Source organism: Ovis canadensis, chromosome 1, assembly GCF_042477335.2.
Source record: "Ovis canadensis isolate MfBH-ARS-UI-01 breed Bighorn chromosome 1, ARS-UI_OviCan_v2, whole genome shotgun sequence".
Classification (NCBI taxonomy): Eukaryota; Metazoa; Chordata; class Mammalia; order Artiodactyla; family Bovidae; genus Ovis; species Ovis canadensis.
The window spans coordinates 10,788,585-10,806,921 of NC_091245.1; the positions used below are offsets into that span (position 1 = coordinate 10,788,585).

The 18,337-nt window shown below is 36.7% G+C and overlaps 1 protein-coding gene across 30 annotated transcripts in view; it reads left to right on the plus strand.

Moving 5' to 3' along the window:
- Positions 1-12,815, plus strand: part of ZMYM1 (zinc finger MYM-type containing 1) — a 28,018-nt gene extending 15,203 nt beyond the window's left edge. For 18 of the 30 annotated variants that reach the window (XM_069585996.1, XM_069585883.1, XM_069585890.1 and 15 more), the window contains 6 exons: positions 5,445-5,619; positions 5,711-5,923; positions 7,840-7,993; positions 8,924-9,049; positions 9,218-9,255; positions 9,862-12,815. In XM_069585996.1, coding sequence (XP_069442097.1) covers positions 5,445-5,619; positions 5,711-5,923; positions 7,840-7,993; positions 8,924-9,049; positions 9,218-9,255; positions 9,862-12,135 — 2,980 coding nt within the window. In that variant the 3' untranslated portion in view covers positions 12,136-12,815. Of the gene's footprint in view, positions 1-1,250; positions 1,431-3,043; positions 4,254-5,444; positions 5,620-5,710; positions 5,924-7,839; positions 7,994-8,923; positions 9,050-9,217; positions 9,256-9,861 lie in introns of those variants that run through there. The other 12 variants (XM_069586061.1, XM_069586017.1, XM_069586035.1 and 9 more) reach the window with 5 other exon arrangements.
- The last annotated feature ends 5,522 nt before the right edge of the window (positions 12,816-18,337 follow it).

Consider the following 18,337-nt stretch of genomic DNA (forward strand, 5'->3'; position numbering starts at 1 on the left):
TCACCTTGGTTTAGGGTAAAGAAGTTGCTTCCGCTTTTGGTTCCTGTAATAGATTGTTCAGAAGTAGTGTTTGTGTGTGTGTTTATTAAGAGAATTGCAGAAATTAAAACGATAGGAATTGTGTTTCTCTTTACCTTTAAATAATGTGACTTCCAAAACTTATTTTCCTCTTCTTTACATTGGAAATTCTCTACAATTGGGGTTACTGTGTGCCCATTCTGTTTTATCATTTAACTGTATAGAGAGTAACTTACTAAAAAATTAATCATAATAAGTTACTTTTTGACCTTCCAAGGAGTAAAGTTTTATAATGCTTCTCTTGTAGTGGCAAGTGAAGTTGTTTCATAATTTTCCTTTAAAAAATTTAATGGCCTTCAGTAAACATAGGTGTATGTATGTAGTCTTAAGGTTTCTGTGAACTATTATTGGGGTCTCTTTTGCTAACTTTTTTACTTATGTGAGACAATTTAGGTAAGGAGAAAAGAAGTAATAGTGATTCATAACATCCAGAATTTTGAACTCTACACTGAGAGATATAAAGGTTCAGTGCTTTGAGAGTCATATGGTATTATAAATCTGGTTTGTTATTTCTCATTAAATGCTAGTGGTAAACATTTTAAATGTTCTTTGTTTCAGAACAAGAGAATATATGAGCCACCAGTTTTGCCACCAAATATGACTAAATGCCTTTCAAATAGTACCTTGTTTTGGAATCAAATTGCCATGATCTGAATCTTGCTTCCTTAGTTCACATTTTGATACTATATGTGGTCCCTGAGTGGCTTTATCAACATCATCTGGGAGCCTGTTAGAAATGTAGAGTCTCAGGTTTCCCCAGGCCTATTAATCAGAACTGCGTTTATCCCCAAGTGATTCATATACATGCCAAAGTTCAAACAACATTGAGAACTTCTTTGTATTCCCATCTGTCTTGTTAAATGTACATAAGAATTATGATCATTCAGTAATATATTTAAGCAGTCAGAACAATACTGGCATGTAATAAGAACCCAGGAAATGTTGACTATGGGTGGTATTTTCTGAACAAACTCAAACTCTTCACATTGGTTGCTTTAGCTCCTCATTTGGCTGCTGCTTCAGAAGTTAGCCCTGGCTTCATCTTCCTCCCCAGAATTCTACTACGTTTTCTCTTGTGCTCTGTAAACCTTTTAACGCTGTACTTTGTTCTTTCTCTTTTTTGCTGTGGGCTGTATGGCATTCTCTTCAGCATGCTTTCTTTCTCTGCAGAATCATAAAACTGGAAGGGACTTTAGAGATCATCCTGTTCAAACATTTTCTTTTGGTTTTGAGGAAACTGAGGCCCTAAGAAGTTAAGGTATCATGTTCCTGTGTTTGGAGTTTATCCGTTACACATCTTCAGCAGAGCTCCCAGGCAGATTGAAAAGGCTGAAGCAGGAAAGATTTAGTGTGTAAGTTGTTCTTTAAGGCAAAGAAATCCACTATGAACAAAAAAACAAGTTTTAACTTTATTTGGAGTAAAAATGTTTTGATACAAAATACTTAATAGGTTTGGTGGAAAGGTAGTGATGCTTAGGCTAGGAGAGGCCAATCCATTGTTCAGAATAACATGTACTTTTTTCAGAACTTTTTATTCTGCATTCATCTGTGTTCATTATTATCTTATATTGATATGTACTTCTCAGAATTTTTAGCTGATTACCAGTTACCAATGAGGTTTTTTTAATAGCAGTGATTTAAAATCTATTTTGAGTCAGTGTAGGGTTTCTTTTGTTTTTTGAAGATCAGTTGATTTACAATGTTGTGTTAGAGTCAATGTAGTTTTTATTCTGTTTCATGAGCCAATTGAAAGATAGCTTTGAAAATGACATTTTAAATCATGTTAGAAAGATAAGACCCTTTATTTATTTGGCCATACCTAAGGATCACAAGAAACTGTGGAAAATTCTGAAAGAGATGGGAATACCAGACCACCGGACCTGCCTCTTGAAAAACCTACATGCAGGTCAGGAAGCAACAGTTAGAACTGGACATGGAACAACAGACTGGTTCCAAATAGGAAAAGGATACATCAAGGCTGTATATTGTCACCCTGCTTATTTAACTTATATGCAGAGTACATCATGAGAAACTCTGGGCTGGAAGACACACAAGCTGGAATCAAGATTGCCGGGAGAAATATCAATAATGTCAGATATGCAGATGACAGCACCCTTATGGCAGAAAGTAAAGAGGAACTAAAAAGCCTCTTGATGAAAGTGAAAGAGGAGAGTGAAAAAGTTGGCTTAAAGCTCAACTTTCAGAAAAGTAAGATCATGGCATCCGGTCCCATCACTTCATGGGAAATAGATGGAGAAACAGTGTCAGACTTTATTTTTGGGGGCTCCAAAATCACTGCAGATGGTGATTGCAGCCATGAAATTAAGGGACGCTTACTCCTTGGAAGAAAAGTTATGACCAACCTAGATAGCATGTTGAAAAGCAGAGACATTACTTTGCCGACTAAGGTCCATCTAGTCAGAGCTATGGTTTTTCCAGTACTCATGTATGGATGTGAGAGTTGGACTGTGAAGAAGGCTGAGTGCCGAAGAATTGATGCTTTTGAACTGTGGTGTTGAAGAAGACTCTTGAGAGTCCCTTGGACTGCAAGGACGTCCAACCAGTCCATTCTGAAGGAGATCAGCCCTGGGATTTCTTTGGAAGGAATGATGCTAAAGCTGAAACTCCAGTACTTTGGCCACCTGATGCGAAGAGTTGACTCGTTGGAAAGACTCTGATGCTGGGAGGGATTGTGGGCAGGAGGAGAAGGGGACCACAGAGGATGAGATGGCTGGATGGCATCACTGACTTGATGGATGTGAGTCTGAGTGAACTCCGAGAGTTGTTGATGGACAGGGAGGCCTGGCGTGCTGTGATTCATGGGATCGCAAAGAGTCGGACACGACTGAGTGACTGAACTGAACTGAAAGGAGATAAGTCCTAGGTGTTCATTGAGAGGACTGATGTTGAAGCTGAAACTCCAGTACTTAAGTCACCTGATGCGAGGAGCTGACTCATTTGAGAAGACCCTGATGCTGGGAAAGATTGAGGGCAGGAGGGAAGGGGAGGGCAGGATAAGGTGATTGGATGGCATCACCAACTCAATGGACATGAGTTTGGGTAAACTCCAGGAGTTGGTGATGGGCAGGGAGGCTGGCGTGCTGCAGTTCATGGGGTCGCAAAGAGTTGGACACGACTGAGCAACTGAACTGAACCACATGTCTTGAAGGATCTTAGTTTCCTGACCAAGGATTGAACTGTCACCCTTGGCAGTGAAATCACAGAGTCCTAACCACTGGACTGCCAGGAAATTCCCATTTTTTTTTTAATAAGGCCGTAGTATATTAGAAGCCATCAGTCTAGTATGCCATTAGCAGAAAAAGCCAGTCAGCATTGTGGACTTCCATGCTTCTGCCAGTGTGGTTTCTTCTGCCTTCTTTCCCCTCTGGTTAATCTCTTACTCTCTGAAAAATCTTCCTCAGATATCTGTACCCTTGATCTGTTCCCATACCACTCCTTCCTCTCCTCTCTCCCACCTGCCACCCAAATAATTGTTCCATGGTCTGTGTCTTCCTAGTGTCCGTAACTCCCAAAACATTTTTCATAAAATAATGTTCTTAAAGAATTGATATTGCTCCAGTTAGACTATGAACCTCTGGACATTAGGGACTAGATTATATTCATCTTTGTATTCCCAAATCCTAAACACTGTTAGGAACACAGTGAATCCTAGAAAAAAATTTTGTCACAACTCAGATACTGCATTTAGAGCTACAGCTTAAACCAGTAAAATGACTGGTGTTAGGATAATGAAAACTGACGTATTATTTTGGTGCTGTTTAAGGAGGCAGAAAGCTTATAGTACAGATAGTCCCCAACTTCCAGTGGTTCTCCATGATGATTTTTTGACTTTACAGTGGTGCTAAAGTAATACACATTCAGCAGAAACTTACTTCAAAATAGAAACTAACTTCAAATTTTGAATTTTGATCTTTCCCTGGGCTAGTACAATAATATGCAGTATGATATTCTCACAATGGGAGGCAGCGGCAGTGGGCCCCAGCTCCCAATCAGTCACATGATCACAAGGATAAACAACTCATAAACTTAAAATCATTATGTACCCCTACAGCCATTCTTTCACGTTTGGTACCATGTTCATTAAGTTATATGATATATTCATCACTTTATAATACTTTTTGTAGGATGATTTTACCCATCAGTAGGTTGTTAAGGTAAGTGTTCTAAACACATTTAAAGTAGACTAGGCTAAGCTATGATGTTCTATAGGTTAGATGTACATTTTCAACTCATGATATTTTCAGTTTAAAATGGGTTTATCTGGACATAACCCCGTCATAAGATTTGTACCTAAAAATTTGTTAATATTGGGGTATTAAAGTAGTGTTGATTTCAGGAGTATTATTTCATTTGGAAAACTGTTATCTTGAAAGATTGATATCCTGAAGGATCTAGGTAGCCAGATATTTTGTTTTTTCCTGTAGTAGCAGTTCTCAGATTTTCTGGTTTCTGGATCCCTTTACACGCAACAAATTTTGAAGACCCAAAGATCTTTATTTTATGTAGATTACATCTAGCTATATATATATTGTGTTAGAAATGTAAACTGAAGAATTTTTAACTAGTTATTAACTCAATAAATAGTGCATGTTGATATAAGTATTTTTTATGAAAACAGCTTTTTAAAAACTTTAGTGAGCATTGTTTTATTAGTATTGCTAACTGCTTTACTGTCTGGCTGGGTTTTCATATCTGCTTCTGCATTCAGTTTGTTACAAAATGTTGTTTTGGTTGAAGTCTAAAGAAAATCTGACCTTACAAATAAATATTTGAAAGAGAGGAGTGTTTAGCGTTTGAGATAGTTGTAAATTTTTTTTGATACTACTTGAATGGTAGTTTGTTAAATGTTAGTTGTAATGTGGAATCTGAAACCGCATCAGTGAATTTTTTGTACTGTCACCTGAAAATTTAGTGGTCTGTTTGTACTTAGAATGGTTCTTTTACCCGCCAATGATTTTTTCTGCATATTATCATCATTTGGAAAATACTGATTCCCTGAGGTATGCAGACTTCCAGATGTTGTCATTTCATTATGCAGTATTTTTAAATCACATTTGCTTTTGTTTTTTTGTAATTTATTTAGTTCTTACTCCTTTTTTTTATTCTATTTTGACTTTTTTTTTTTTTTGGCCCTGCCCTGTGGCATGTGGGATCTTATTAGTTCCCCAACCAGGGATCAAACCAAATTCGGATTTTCTTATTTCAAGGTTTATGTTTCTACTGTTTCACAGTTCTTCAGGTATATGAAACAAGAGGAGAGAGTTATTTAAGGGAGTGGTTTAGGTTATGAAGAGAAAAAATAATTGTGGTAAAGTTTAATGGTGCCCTTGTTGTTTATTTTTTAGAGACATTTTAAATCTAAAGGATGTGATCAGTATTCAGCTGGAAGATACTACCAATAGCAAAACTTTTTGCAGTCAGTCTTGTCTTTCATCATATGAAGAAAAAAGAAAGCCAGTTGTTACCATATGTACTAATAGTGTTCCAGCCAAGTGCAGCGTGTGTCAGAAGACTACTGCTGTAAGTTGCAATATTTCTCAACCTTTAGGGATTCTGAATATTCTGCTTAAATATCAGAGTTTTTACTGGATCTTTTTTTTTTTAATCCTAGATTCAGTACGAAGTGAAATACCAGAGTGTGAGTCATAGTCTTTGCTGTAATGCCTGTTTTTCAAAATTTCACTCCGCTAACAACCTCATCATGAACTGTTGTGAGAATTGTGGAGCTTACTGTTCCACTAGCTCTAGTATGTTTCATATACTTCAAATGGAAGGACAGTCTCATTACTTTAATAGTTCAAAGAGTATTACAGCACATAAGCAGGTATGAATAAAGATCACTTCATTTTGAATTTGATTGTACAAGACTCAAGTGAGAAATGGGACAGTTGACTCCCATTAGTTGGCTTGTGACTGTTTCCACCTTAGGAAACTGGGGGTATAGATTTTAGTACCATTGTACTTATTTTTAGTTGGTAAGATAATGAAAGAGGTGAAAGAATAGTTCTTTTTTACACAATAATTCATTATAAAAGATGCATGGAGATTTTCCTGAAGAATCTCAGGGTGATCACCTTACCTTGAAGAAAAGGCAAGCAGAAGGAAGCTTATTTATAAACTAGATAGCAACAATAACAATAGCCTATTGGTCAGTAGGACTCAACCACAAAAATGTTTTTTACTTTTAATTCCATATATTTAATTCTTACACCTCATAAAGCAAGGCTGAAAGATGACTCAAGAATGTCACATGCTTTTCTGAAGGAATCCTAGTAGGCAGTAAACCAATGAGAAATAATCCTCTACTTCTGATAGGAGAGCCTTGGATGTGTGGCTCTGAGAGCAGAGAAGCTGGCCCTGCTCTACTGGCTTGAGATAACACAGTTAGTGTTCTGAGTGCCTTTCATGAGGTGGACTGTCACACGTCTTGCATATTCAGATACTGTTTTGAAATACAACTCTATCCCTGTAAGTGCTTCCTTAAAAACAAGCAATTGAAGATGGGAGTCTCAACAAGCCACAATTCAAATAGGTCATTTGGGAGCCACAGCTTTTCTGTGGCAGAATTCCCACACCATGAAAGTATCCTACCTTGGGACCAGAAATGGGAGAACAAAGGGCATAGAACTCTTTGTCTGAAAGCAGTTAATGCCATTCCTTCTTTTCTTTCTTTACCCCTCACAGTCAGTAAATAGACCTCCCATTTTAAGAACCTGTATTTGAGTATTCAGTTATTCAGCATGTGTGATAGGGTACAACCGATTTGGCTAGATGAGTTAAAAGGCATGTCCGACACAATGCCATGCTCCATTTAAGGTATTGTATGATTTTGATACTGGAGAAAACCCATACTGTTAGTGAACTGTAGTCAGGAATTAGATTAAGTCTTGGCTTTCCCACATGAGTAATATGTTAATTATATCACTATTTGTTGGTTAATATTAAATATTGGTAAGTTGTTACATTTCTCAAAATATGAAAACTCATACAATAAGGGACAAAAATAGTAATTTTCAAAATTACACTGTTTTTTTGTTACATTGTTCATTTGCCAACATTCTTTCACAGAAAATCTATTATTTGTATTTGTCTTTGCATTTTGTATGCCTAAAAGCTGTTTGATTTCATTACTGTTAGTGTTAACTAACCATTTCACCAGAAAGAGTAGGTGGTGAACCTCTCAATTTCTATCCTTTTCCTTTGCACACTTAACTGCTTACAGAAGGCGCTATGTTCTGTACCTCTCACTGCTTGCATGTAACTTTCTTAGAATATGCTTGCAATTTTTACCGTGAAGTTACGCTAGAAAACAGTGATTCCCACGGCATTTTGTAATGTGTGTTAGGCACTTTTTTCTGACTCCTCCTTAGCACCAGTGGAAGGCTTTCCTTGGTTGATGCCCAAGTTGGCATTGGGGAAGGATCTGTAATTATTAAGACTTGTGTTCATTTATGAAGTTGGTTTTGATTTCTTGGAATGAAGAACATCTTTCATGACCACTTCATTGCTTGCATATGTGTTGTTATTGCTATTAATATGCCTAACAAATAATACAAATAATTATCTAATAGATTAATCCGTTTCCTTTCATTTTAGTCATTTCAACCTATAAGGGCCTTTTTTCTGGTTTTTAAGAAAGTGCAAAAATGTGACTTTGTTGTTATTATATTTCAATTAAGCAATGGTAGTGGGTATATGTCATAGAGCAGGAATCTGAATGTTATTTTACTCTCTTAACAGAAACCAGCCAAATCACTTCCATCTGTTCTTTGCAAATCATTAAAGCCCACAGATGAAATGATTGAGACTACCAATGACTTGGGGAAGACAGAGCTTTTCTGCTCTATTAATTGTTTCTCTGCTTATAGTAAAGCTAAGATGGAATCTTCTACAGGTATTATTTGCTTAATAGTTATCAGAGATTTAGTAACTGTTGAACAATATTACTGCTTTCCCTTAATTTATAACTTTAATTCATTGCCAAATTAAGCTGACTTAAAACAGGTAGTGGCTGGAGTTGAGGCCTGGGTGGGTGGGGAAGAAGCAGGGGGGAAAAAAAATCTCAAACTTGTTTCAAAGAAAGATTTTCCAGTGTTTTTGCATGAAAGGAAGGCCACTTCATCACAAGATTTAATATTTACTTGTAAAGATTGTTGTATTAGAATACAGAATCTTCTACTTAGCCCTGCTTTACAAAAACAAGACTCTGAGTTACATTTTTCACATGAAGCAGAGCTAGTTGAAAATACTTTGATGTTCACTGATAGAAAGGGATAGATAATCCAGAGCCAACTATGCATTCTACCAAAGAGTCTCATATGGGACCAATAGTGTTAATTTCATAGACAGTGGAATGAATAATTCCCCTGGGGCTTATGCATCATGCAGGTGGACTTATAGAAATTTCTGCAATACTTAAGATACCAACCTAGCTCCTTCATATTGAAGTTGATGCATCCTGGAATGGTTAGAAATGATACCGTTAGGAGATCCTATAGGAATCTTTTTTGTGTTCTTCATGGGTAATTTCACAGTACAGATTTACTTGAAACTCCAAGCAAATAATACAAAAGGACTAAGAAACTGCAAACGTAAAAGATATGAAAAATGTAAATTATCAGTTTAATGTTGGTATTAATGTTATCCTAAAGAACCTGGCTATCCGTAAGCCCTAATAAAAAGTACTCCAATATTCATCAATACTTAAAGCTATTAGATACTTACGTTATTCATTGAGATAGTTGTTATTAAACAGTGCTTTCTGATTGGTTGATTCTGCCTGGTTTATAAGAAATCTTTTCATTTTTATCAATAAATGTTTCAGTGGTATACGATACTTCAACGAATCTCCCTTCTCCAAAGAAAGATGCAACTCCAGTTATAAGCAATATAGTGTCATTGGCAGATACTCATGATGCCCTGCCCATTGTGAACTCTGATGTATTACAAGGTAAAAATCGATGTGAAGATATTTGACATATACACTCTTTTGCCATACTTGATTATAGAATCTGTCTTTTAAGTTTCCTTTCAGTTGTCTTGTATGAAATAAGTAATTGTAGTTAATGATACTATTTTATAGATTATGGTGTAAGATCTTGAATTTATGCTTTAACAGGTACAGTTTCTTCAGTAACAGCAAATGTCATTGAGGATGTAAGTTTTATTTTTAATTGTTTTTGCTGCTGCCTTTTTTTTTAATTGCATATTTTTGGCTGCGCTGGGTCTTTGTTGCATGGGCTCTTCTTTAGTTGCTGTGAGTGGGGGCTGCTCTCTAGTTGCAGTGTGTGGGCCTTTCACTGTGATGCCTTCTCTTGTTGAGCACAGGCTCTAAGCACGTGCGGTTCAGTAGTTGTGGTTCCCAGGCCCTAGAGCTCCGGCTCAGTAGTTGTGGCACACAGGCTTAATTGCTCTGGAGCCTGTGGGATCTTCCTGGACCAGGGATTGAACCTATGTCTCCTACATTGGCAAGCAGATTTTTCACCACTGAGCTACCTGGGAAGCCTACTAACTGCCTTCTTTTTTAAGCTTTCCTTTTTTAAACATATTATATGTGTATTTGAACATATTCATTCCTGTTTTGATCCTGGAGCTCAAAAACAGAGCAATAAACACCGTTTGGTATTCACATTCAGGTTCTTAGATCTCAAGTCTGACTTGAAATTATTAATAAGAATACTGAGTTATAATAATTGTTAATGTTTCCCTCTTTAATTAACTGTTTGAAAACTGTTCAAACAAATGTTGTCTTTTTCTCCCAAGGTTTCACCCAGTGAATCAAGTAATAGTGTGCAACAGCCAAGCCTCTCACCACCGTCATCTGTAGTCAGTCAGCATACGGTTGCCTTAAATACAGAAGAACAAAAAGATCATATGTTAAACCAAGATGCTACAAACAATATGAAATCCGTGAAAAAAAGTGACAGGCTACGCCACCCAAAATTTACATCCAAAATACAAAAAGTTAAAGGTAAATCACGAAGTATTAAAAAATCTTATTTTCAACGATTAGAAAACAGTATTAAAAAGGATGTAATGTTCTGTTACTCATGCCAGTTGTTCTGCCAGAAAAAATTTAACTATGGAAGAGAGTCACTTAGAGCGCAAGGAATTTCCCATTGGAAAAAAACTCTGGAAAAATTCAGAAAGCATGAAAAAAGTGAAATGCATTTGAAGTCATTGCAGTTTTGGAGAGAATACCAATTTTGTGATGAAGCTGTTAATGACAGTTTATCTAGTCATTCAAAGCAGATTGAAGGAAATAAAAAGTACCTAAAGCTTATAATTGAAAATATTTTATTTCTTGGAAAGCAATGTTTATTCTTAAGAGGAAATGACCAGTCTATTTCATCTGTGAATAAAGGCAATTTTTTAGAATTGTTAGAAATCCGAGCAAAGGATAAAGGAGAAGAAATATTTCAACTTATGAATTCACAAGTTGACTTCTACAATAGTACACAGATTCAAAATGATATTATTGAAATAATAAAGACTGAAATATTGCAAGATATTGTAAATGAGATCAATGTCTCCTCAGCTTTTTCAGTAATATGTGATGAGACAACTGATGGTGCCACTAAAGGACAGTTCTCAGTTTGTGTAAGATACCCACAGAAAACATCAAAGGCTGTATTAATTAAAGAAAGATTTTTGGGTTTCGTAGATGTTGAAGAGATGACTGGGACCAACTTACACAGGAATATCAAAGCTTACCTGCAGCAGATTGGAGTTGATTTGAGTAAACTACGAGGCCAGGCCTATGATAGCACCAGTAATTGGAAGGGAAAATTTAAAAAAATTGCAGCAGAATTTAAGAAGGAAGAGCCAAGAGCTTTATACCTGCATTGTTACACACATTGTTTGGATTTAGCAGTGATTAGATTTTGTAAAGAAGTAAAAGAGCTCCGAAGTGCTCTAAATACTCTCAGTTCTTTGTTCAACACTATTCATGGAGAAATGTCAGTAAATTTTCAAAACATTTATAAGCTGAGTCAAAGCAAAACATGCAAGAAACACACATCACAACCATGTTGGACAGTCCGTGATAATACATTACTCTCTCTGATTGAGGGTCTTCCAGAAATCATTGAAACGCTAGAAGTTCTGTCAAACCATTCTTCAAACACGAGTTTAGCTGATGAATTGAGTGATTTGTTGGCATTGGTTTCTAAATTTGAATTTATCTTTTGTTTGAAATTTCTTTATCGAATACTAAGTGTTATAGGAATTCTTTCCAAAGAGTTTCAAAGTGAAACAATAGACATTTTTTCTTTGTCTTCAAAAATAGAAGCAATTTTGGAGTGTTTATCATCTGAAAGAAATGATACTTATTTCAAAACTATCTGGGATGGAGCAGAGGAAATATGTCAAAAAATAACCTGTAAAGGTTTTGAAGTTGAAAGACCTTCATTTCAAAAGAGAAGAAAAATTCAGAAAACTATAGATCCTGGCAATTCAGACAGTATGTTTTTTCCTACCTCCGCAGAAGAACAATACAAAGTTAATATTTATTACCAAGGCTTGGATACTGTATTGCAAAATTTAAAATTATGTTTTTTAGAGTTTGATTATTGTAAAATGAAGCAAATTTCAGAACTGTTACTTAAATGGAATGAACCCTTAAATGAAGCAACAGCCAAAGAGGTCCAAGAATTTTATAAATTTGATGCAGACATCATCCCAGAACTTAGATTTTATCGGCACTATGCAAAGCTCAACTTTGTGCTGGAATATGATTTTATCAACTTCAGCAATCTTGGCCATTTATTTATTCAGCATGGTCTTCACAATAATATTCCTTGCATATCAAAGCTATTATATGTTGCTTTGTCTTGGCCAGTTACTTCAGCAAGTGTTGAAAACTCATTTTCTACACTGTCGCGTCTTAAAACATATTTATGTCGTACCAAGGGACAAGAAAAGCTTAGTGGCTTAGCCCTAATGGCTGTTGAGCAGGAATTGGTAGATAAACTGTTGGAACCTGAAAGGCTCAATGGAATTGTGGAAAAGTTTATCCTTCAGGTGAAAGAAATATAGTACTTGCTAGCTTGAATTCACCTGAAAGAATTTTTTTTTCTGTTGTATATTACAGTTTTTATTTCAAATGTTTGTCTTTTTAAGAAAAAAGGTTTTTCATCAGAACATGTAGCATTTACTTGGTTTAAAATTCATGACATAGAATGCTACATAGTGAAAAGGCTCCATCCCTTTTTAAATACTCTTTTCCCCCTCCCACAAGTATTCTCTGTTTCTCTTAAATATCCTTCTGGAAATACTTAGTCATAAATGTACTGTGCAATACACAGTGTTCTTCAGCTTGCCTTTTTCATTTAATATGACATTTTTGTCATGTTCCATGTATCAGTACATAGAGTTTCTGAGTCTTTGTTTAATAACCACGTAAGATTTAATTGTATGGAGGTACCATAATATATTGGAGCAGTCCCTACTGATAAACATTTTCTTTCCAGTCTATGTCAATTGCAGATATTGCTGCATTTAATAACCTTGTACATAGGTCATGTTGCACATGAGTTGCTATAAAATAAAATTTTAAACTGAAACTATTAGGTCAGAAGATTTACACATTTTTATTTTTCATATATATTGGCAAATTGCTTTCTGTAAGGATTGTATCATTTTATAGTCCCACCAACAATGTGAGAGTGCCTATTTCCTCAAATCTTTATTAACTATTAATAAACATTTTGATCGTTGCAAAGTGTTATTTGAATAATGATATATTGACCACCTGTTGCAAAGAACTAACTTTGGAAAAGACCATGATGCTGGCAAAGACTGAAGGCAGGAGAAGGGGACGACAGAGAATGAGGTGGTTGGGTGGTATCACCGACTCAATGGACATGAGTTTGAGTAAACTCTGCACGTTGGTGATGAACAGGGAAGCCTGGTGTGCTGTAGTCCATGGAGTCACAAAGAATCAGACACGACTGAACTAAACTGACTGATACTAATCTCTGGAGATGAAATCTCAGTGGAGTTTTTTGTTTTCACTTAAGAGAGTTTTATAGTTTCTGGTCTGACATTTATGTCTTTAATCCATTTTGAGTTTATCATTGTGTGTGGTGTTAGGAAGTGTTCTGATTTCATTCTTTTACACATACCTGTTCAGCTTTCCCAGACCATTTATTGAAGAGGCGAAGAGGCTGTCTTTGCCCCATTGTGTATTCTTGCCTTCTTTGTCAAAAATAAGGTACCCATAGGTGCATGGGTTTATTTCTGGACTTTCTATCTTGTTGCATTGGTCTATCTTTCTGTTTTTGTGCCAGTACCATAATGTTTTGATGACTGTAGCTTTATAGTATAATCTGAAGTCAGGAAGGTTGATTCCTCCAGCTCCACTCTTCTTTCTCAAGACTGCTTTGGCTATTCAAGGTCTTTTGTGTTTCCAAATGAACTGTGAAATTTTTTGTTCTAGTTCTGTGAAAAATGCTATTGGTAATTTGATAGGGATCATATTAAATCTCATTTGAATTTCCTTTTCTGTGAAATCTCACATTTAAACATTAAAACTAAATTTTGTTGTGGTTTTGGTTGACACATAGCTGGAGGACACTAGGAATTCCTTATCTACTTTATAAGAATGTGACTATTTTTTGGAATAATTCTGATAGAACTCTTTTTCTCTCTTTACACTTGGTGTGCATCATCCCATGCATATATAATTTTATACTTAATACATAGCCTTGTTCCACCTGATTGTAAACGTTATATAAAACTTTAAGTTACATTCTACTTATCTTTCTGGAGTTTGCCTTTTTCACTTTGAGATTTATACGTGGATTTCTAGTTGATACATTCTAACTGCTGAATTTGGTTTTGTCTAGTGGCTCAGTCCTGTCCGACTGCAGTCCATGCACTGCAGCAGGCCAGGTTTCCGTGTCCTTCACCATCTCCTAGAGTTTGCTCAAACTCATGTCCATGGAAATTTGATGCCATCAAACCAATGGATGATGCCAATCTCATCCTCTGTTGTCCCCTTCCCCATTCGATTATATGAATATACATGTTCATCCTTTATTTAAATAGGCATTTTATGTCATCTGATTCTGTATTTGTATAATGCTGCAATGATCCTTTGTGTATGTGGTATACACTTGTACATCCAGCAAATATTTTTTCAGCATATATGATACACCAGACACTATTCTAGGCGGCAGAGATCCAGCAGAGAATAAAATAAGGCCTTGACTCCCATGAAACTTAATGTTAGAGGAGGTTGCTTAGCAACTCATATAGATAGATAATAATACAGAAAAGAATATTTTTATGCTGCATAAGATAAAAGATGAGGCTTTGAAAGAGCTGAGGCCACTTAGGTTGTTCAGTTGCCAAGTCGTGTCTGCATCTTCAGTGAGTCAGCTGTTCGCATCAGGTGGCCAAAGTGTTGGAGCTTCAGCATCAGTCTTTCCAGTGAGTATTCAGGGCTGATTTCCTGTAAGATTGACTAGGTTTGATCTCCTTGCTGTCCAAGAGATTCTCAAGAGTCTTCTCCAGCACCATAGTTCTAAAGCATCAATTCTTGGGCACTCTGCCTTTGTGGTCCAACTCTCTCTTCAGTGGCCCACAAGTTGGGAAGGTCTGTTCTAAGGTACTTAACTTTGAAGTGGACTTGATGGGTCAAGACTGTGCATTAGACTCCTAGTTGAACCATTTTTCTGCTCCGTAATATCTTTATCTGTTCCACATCCTTGCCAACATTTAATATTGTCACTTTACTCTTAAAAAAAAAAAATCCATTGATTTCTACTTTAAAAGAAGGGAGTTAGTCTTTAGTATTCCGTGCTTATTGCATACATTTTCATTTCTTTCTGTTTTTTATAAATGTGCTTAACTGACCTTTCCTCTGAAGTCTCCTTTGCCTACCATGCGTTTGTCTCATTTTCATTATTTTCTAACAGTTTGCGTTTGTGATTTCAAGAGCTTGGGTGTTTTTTTCCAAATGTTATATTACTTTTTAGTAGTGTAAAGTCAGTAATACAAAATTTAGAACTAAAAAAGAGGAAAATGAGAACTACAGTAATTAAAATGGGATTCTTGGTAATTCCCTGGTGGTTCAGTAGTTAGCACTATGCACTTTTGCTGCTGCGGGTCCAGGTTCAATCCCTGGTTGGGTAACTAAAATCCCATAGTCTGTAGTGCAGCCAAGGCAAAAAAAAAAACCAAGCACTTTCTTTGTTGAATATTTATTATATAACCTTAGTACTCTTCTCAGTGCTTATTGTTATTTCACTTTTCACAACCAGTCGTTTTATGGAAGAAACTTAACTCATAGAAGTTAATGATCACATAATTAGTAAATGTTGGGTGAATCTAGGATTTGTACCAAGACAATGTGACTCCAAAACTCATGTTTCTAATCCCTGTGTTTACTACCTTTTATATAAGTTATTATCACAGATGTTCTAAATAAAAAGTTCACTACCCGGAGTACATTGAAGAATAGAAGATGGCAGAAATAGCTGCATACTCTTAATCTCCCAGATTCCTTCATAAAAGCAAAAATCTATGTATGGCATCTGTAGCAAGTCTTGGTGACACGGTATCCCCACAATCCCAAAATAAGAGCAGATAGTGACAAACTCAAAAGCAGCTGTAAAACCTGAGTAGTGCCAGCTATCTGTGTGGAAGGTCATGGACAAAAAGCAATGGGACATCTGATGGCCTTGAGAAAAGGGGATCTCCCAAAACATTGCCGCAGGAAAGTGTGGCAGGCCAGTGTCAGTGTGCAGCCGCACAAAGTGAAGGTTCCTGCAGCGGCTAAAATGCAGGTGTTTAAGAGAATTGCTAAACTCCAAACTTGTGTTGAAACTAACATATGTAAGTTTTCTTCCAAAACAACCTTTTCAAGGAGAAACTGCCGGCTCTAGACACCGGTTTCAGCAGGAATGGACAATAGGGGCAAAGGAAAGAACAGAGTGAAGTGGGGGAGAAACGAAGCAGCTGTCAGAACTAGGACATTTATTTTAGTCACTTTGAGAAAATAATATATTTCATGAACCTCAAGGATAGGAAAGTTATTCTGTCCCTTTTAAAAAAGTATTTAAAACTGATCAGTAGAATTGTGGAATATGATAGAAAATTATAAGAATATAAAACTAAATCCTTACAAAACAACCTACTGTTTCAAACGAAGGTTAAGTGGTAAAATTGTAAAAGAACAATGTAAACCAGAATTAGAAATGCTCGGATGAGTGGATAAAAGGTATAAAAACAAATGCAAAGAATTCAGGAAAGTATTAGAAGTTGAGTAAAAAAGTGAAAATGAGAAGGAACTCAAAAGTGAATAAGCAATTGATAATTCCTAAGAGAAATAGATGAAAAGAAGGAAAATGTTTTAAATCGAGAAGAGTGATACCTCATTGAAAACCTGATATCCATTAAAAAATAAGTCTGCGAAGAAATCCAAAGCAATGGACAAGAGCAGATACTAAAACCTTGGTGCAGGTTGTTATGCTGTTGTCTATACAGCCACCCTTCTATCTTCAGTCTTGTGGTGATGAAGCTAGAACACTGCCCGTCTCTGCTCTAAGTAAGTGCATGCTCAGTCATTTCAGTCGTATCCGAAATAGGGGACTCTCTAACCCCATTTCTGTTCTAGCTGTATTAGCCTCTGCCAGTAGGGGGTCACTAGAGGGAGAATGCAGGTCTGAAGGAAACAGCATTATGTTCCATCCTGTCTGCTTTCTGTGGGCTTTATATCTGCTTGTGATTCTTGTGAGCATTATTCCAGCCAGTGCTGTTACATCCAGCACTTCCTTCCCTAGCCTCAGCTGAATCAGGTTGCAGTTTTTATAGCACTTGAAGCACTTTCATCATGCCTACTGTCAGAGATACAAGCGGCCCCTTTTCAGGGATCTTGATCTTAGGTCCAGGCTCAGAGACCAGCACAAGCATCATCCCTCCTCATTGTCTTAACTTTCAGCTCCACGAGGCTCTTCTAATTCTTCTCATTTCTTTATTCTCTCATTGCAGCATATTAGCTGCTCTCTCCTTGGGTTTCCCTGGTAGCTCAGTGGTAAAGAATCTGCCTGCCAAGCAGGGGACACAGATTTGGTCCTTGTGTTGGGAAAATCCCCTGGAAAAGGAAATGGCAACCCACTCCAGTATTCTTACCTGGAGAATTCCATGGACAGAGGAGCCTGGTGGGCTACAGTCCACAGGGTTGCAAAAGAATCAGACACAACTTAGCTACTAAAACACCACCACCATGACATCTTGATGTTCTCTTTTTATCCCTTCAGTAACCTATTTATACTTAGTATGTTTTTATATTCTGTTCAGATAACTAGTATGGCTTCTGTTCTGAATGAACTCTGGCTGATACACTGAATCAAGAGAACTTGCTTGAAATTAGAAATACTTTATATATTGGAAAGACACACTGTACACCTAGGAACATTGACCCAGAATAGCCAGTACTGAGTCATGGCCTAAAAAAAAGAATGAAACAACTTTGAAAGGGTTTTTTTAAAAGAAAAAGTCCCTGGGAGCCCGGGCCCTCAAACAAAAGCAAGAGGAGGTCACTTACAGGGAAGATAAATCTGATCATTTTCATACTTTTTGATAGTGACACTGTTAAAAGATGATGAAGTAACATGAACTTAGGATTTTTCTCTTTTTGCGGGGGGTGGGGTCACACCATGCGAGATCTTCGTTTCCTGACGAGGGATCAGCCACGCACCACATTAGAAGCACAGAATCTTAACCATGGGACAACCAGGAAGTCCCCAAACAGGATTTTACATCCAACCAAATGGACTTTCAAGCATAGAAAGCCACAGACTACCATCAATAGTTAGAACAATAGCATTCTAACTCATAGAACATTATTTCCATGAATCCTACATGAGGAATCTATTAGAATAAGGTTCAGATAACCGGATTAATAGAGGCATTAAAGTAAGGGGTGATAAAGCTTTGCGAGTATTGAATGAGTAAGAATACTACCTTAATGATTATGCTAATATCAGTATTACAGTCAGACATTGTGTACTTCCTAATATTAGCACTAGCTAAGAAAGGCATCCTCAGATATCTGAATTTCCGTTCTATAGGACTCTATCAGGCTGCTAAGTATTAATTTCAACTCTTCTTTTTTTTTTTCCTCTCCCAGTCCTAGCAGCCTGTAATACCTCCTTGGTGCTCTTGAGCCTTTCTAGTCCTATAGTTCAGATAACTCATGTGGTTCCAGTCTCCTGACTGGATGTTGCCTGAT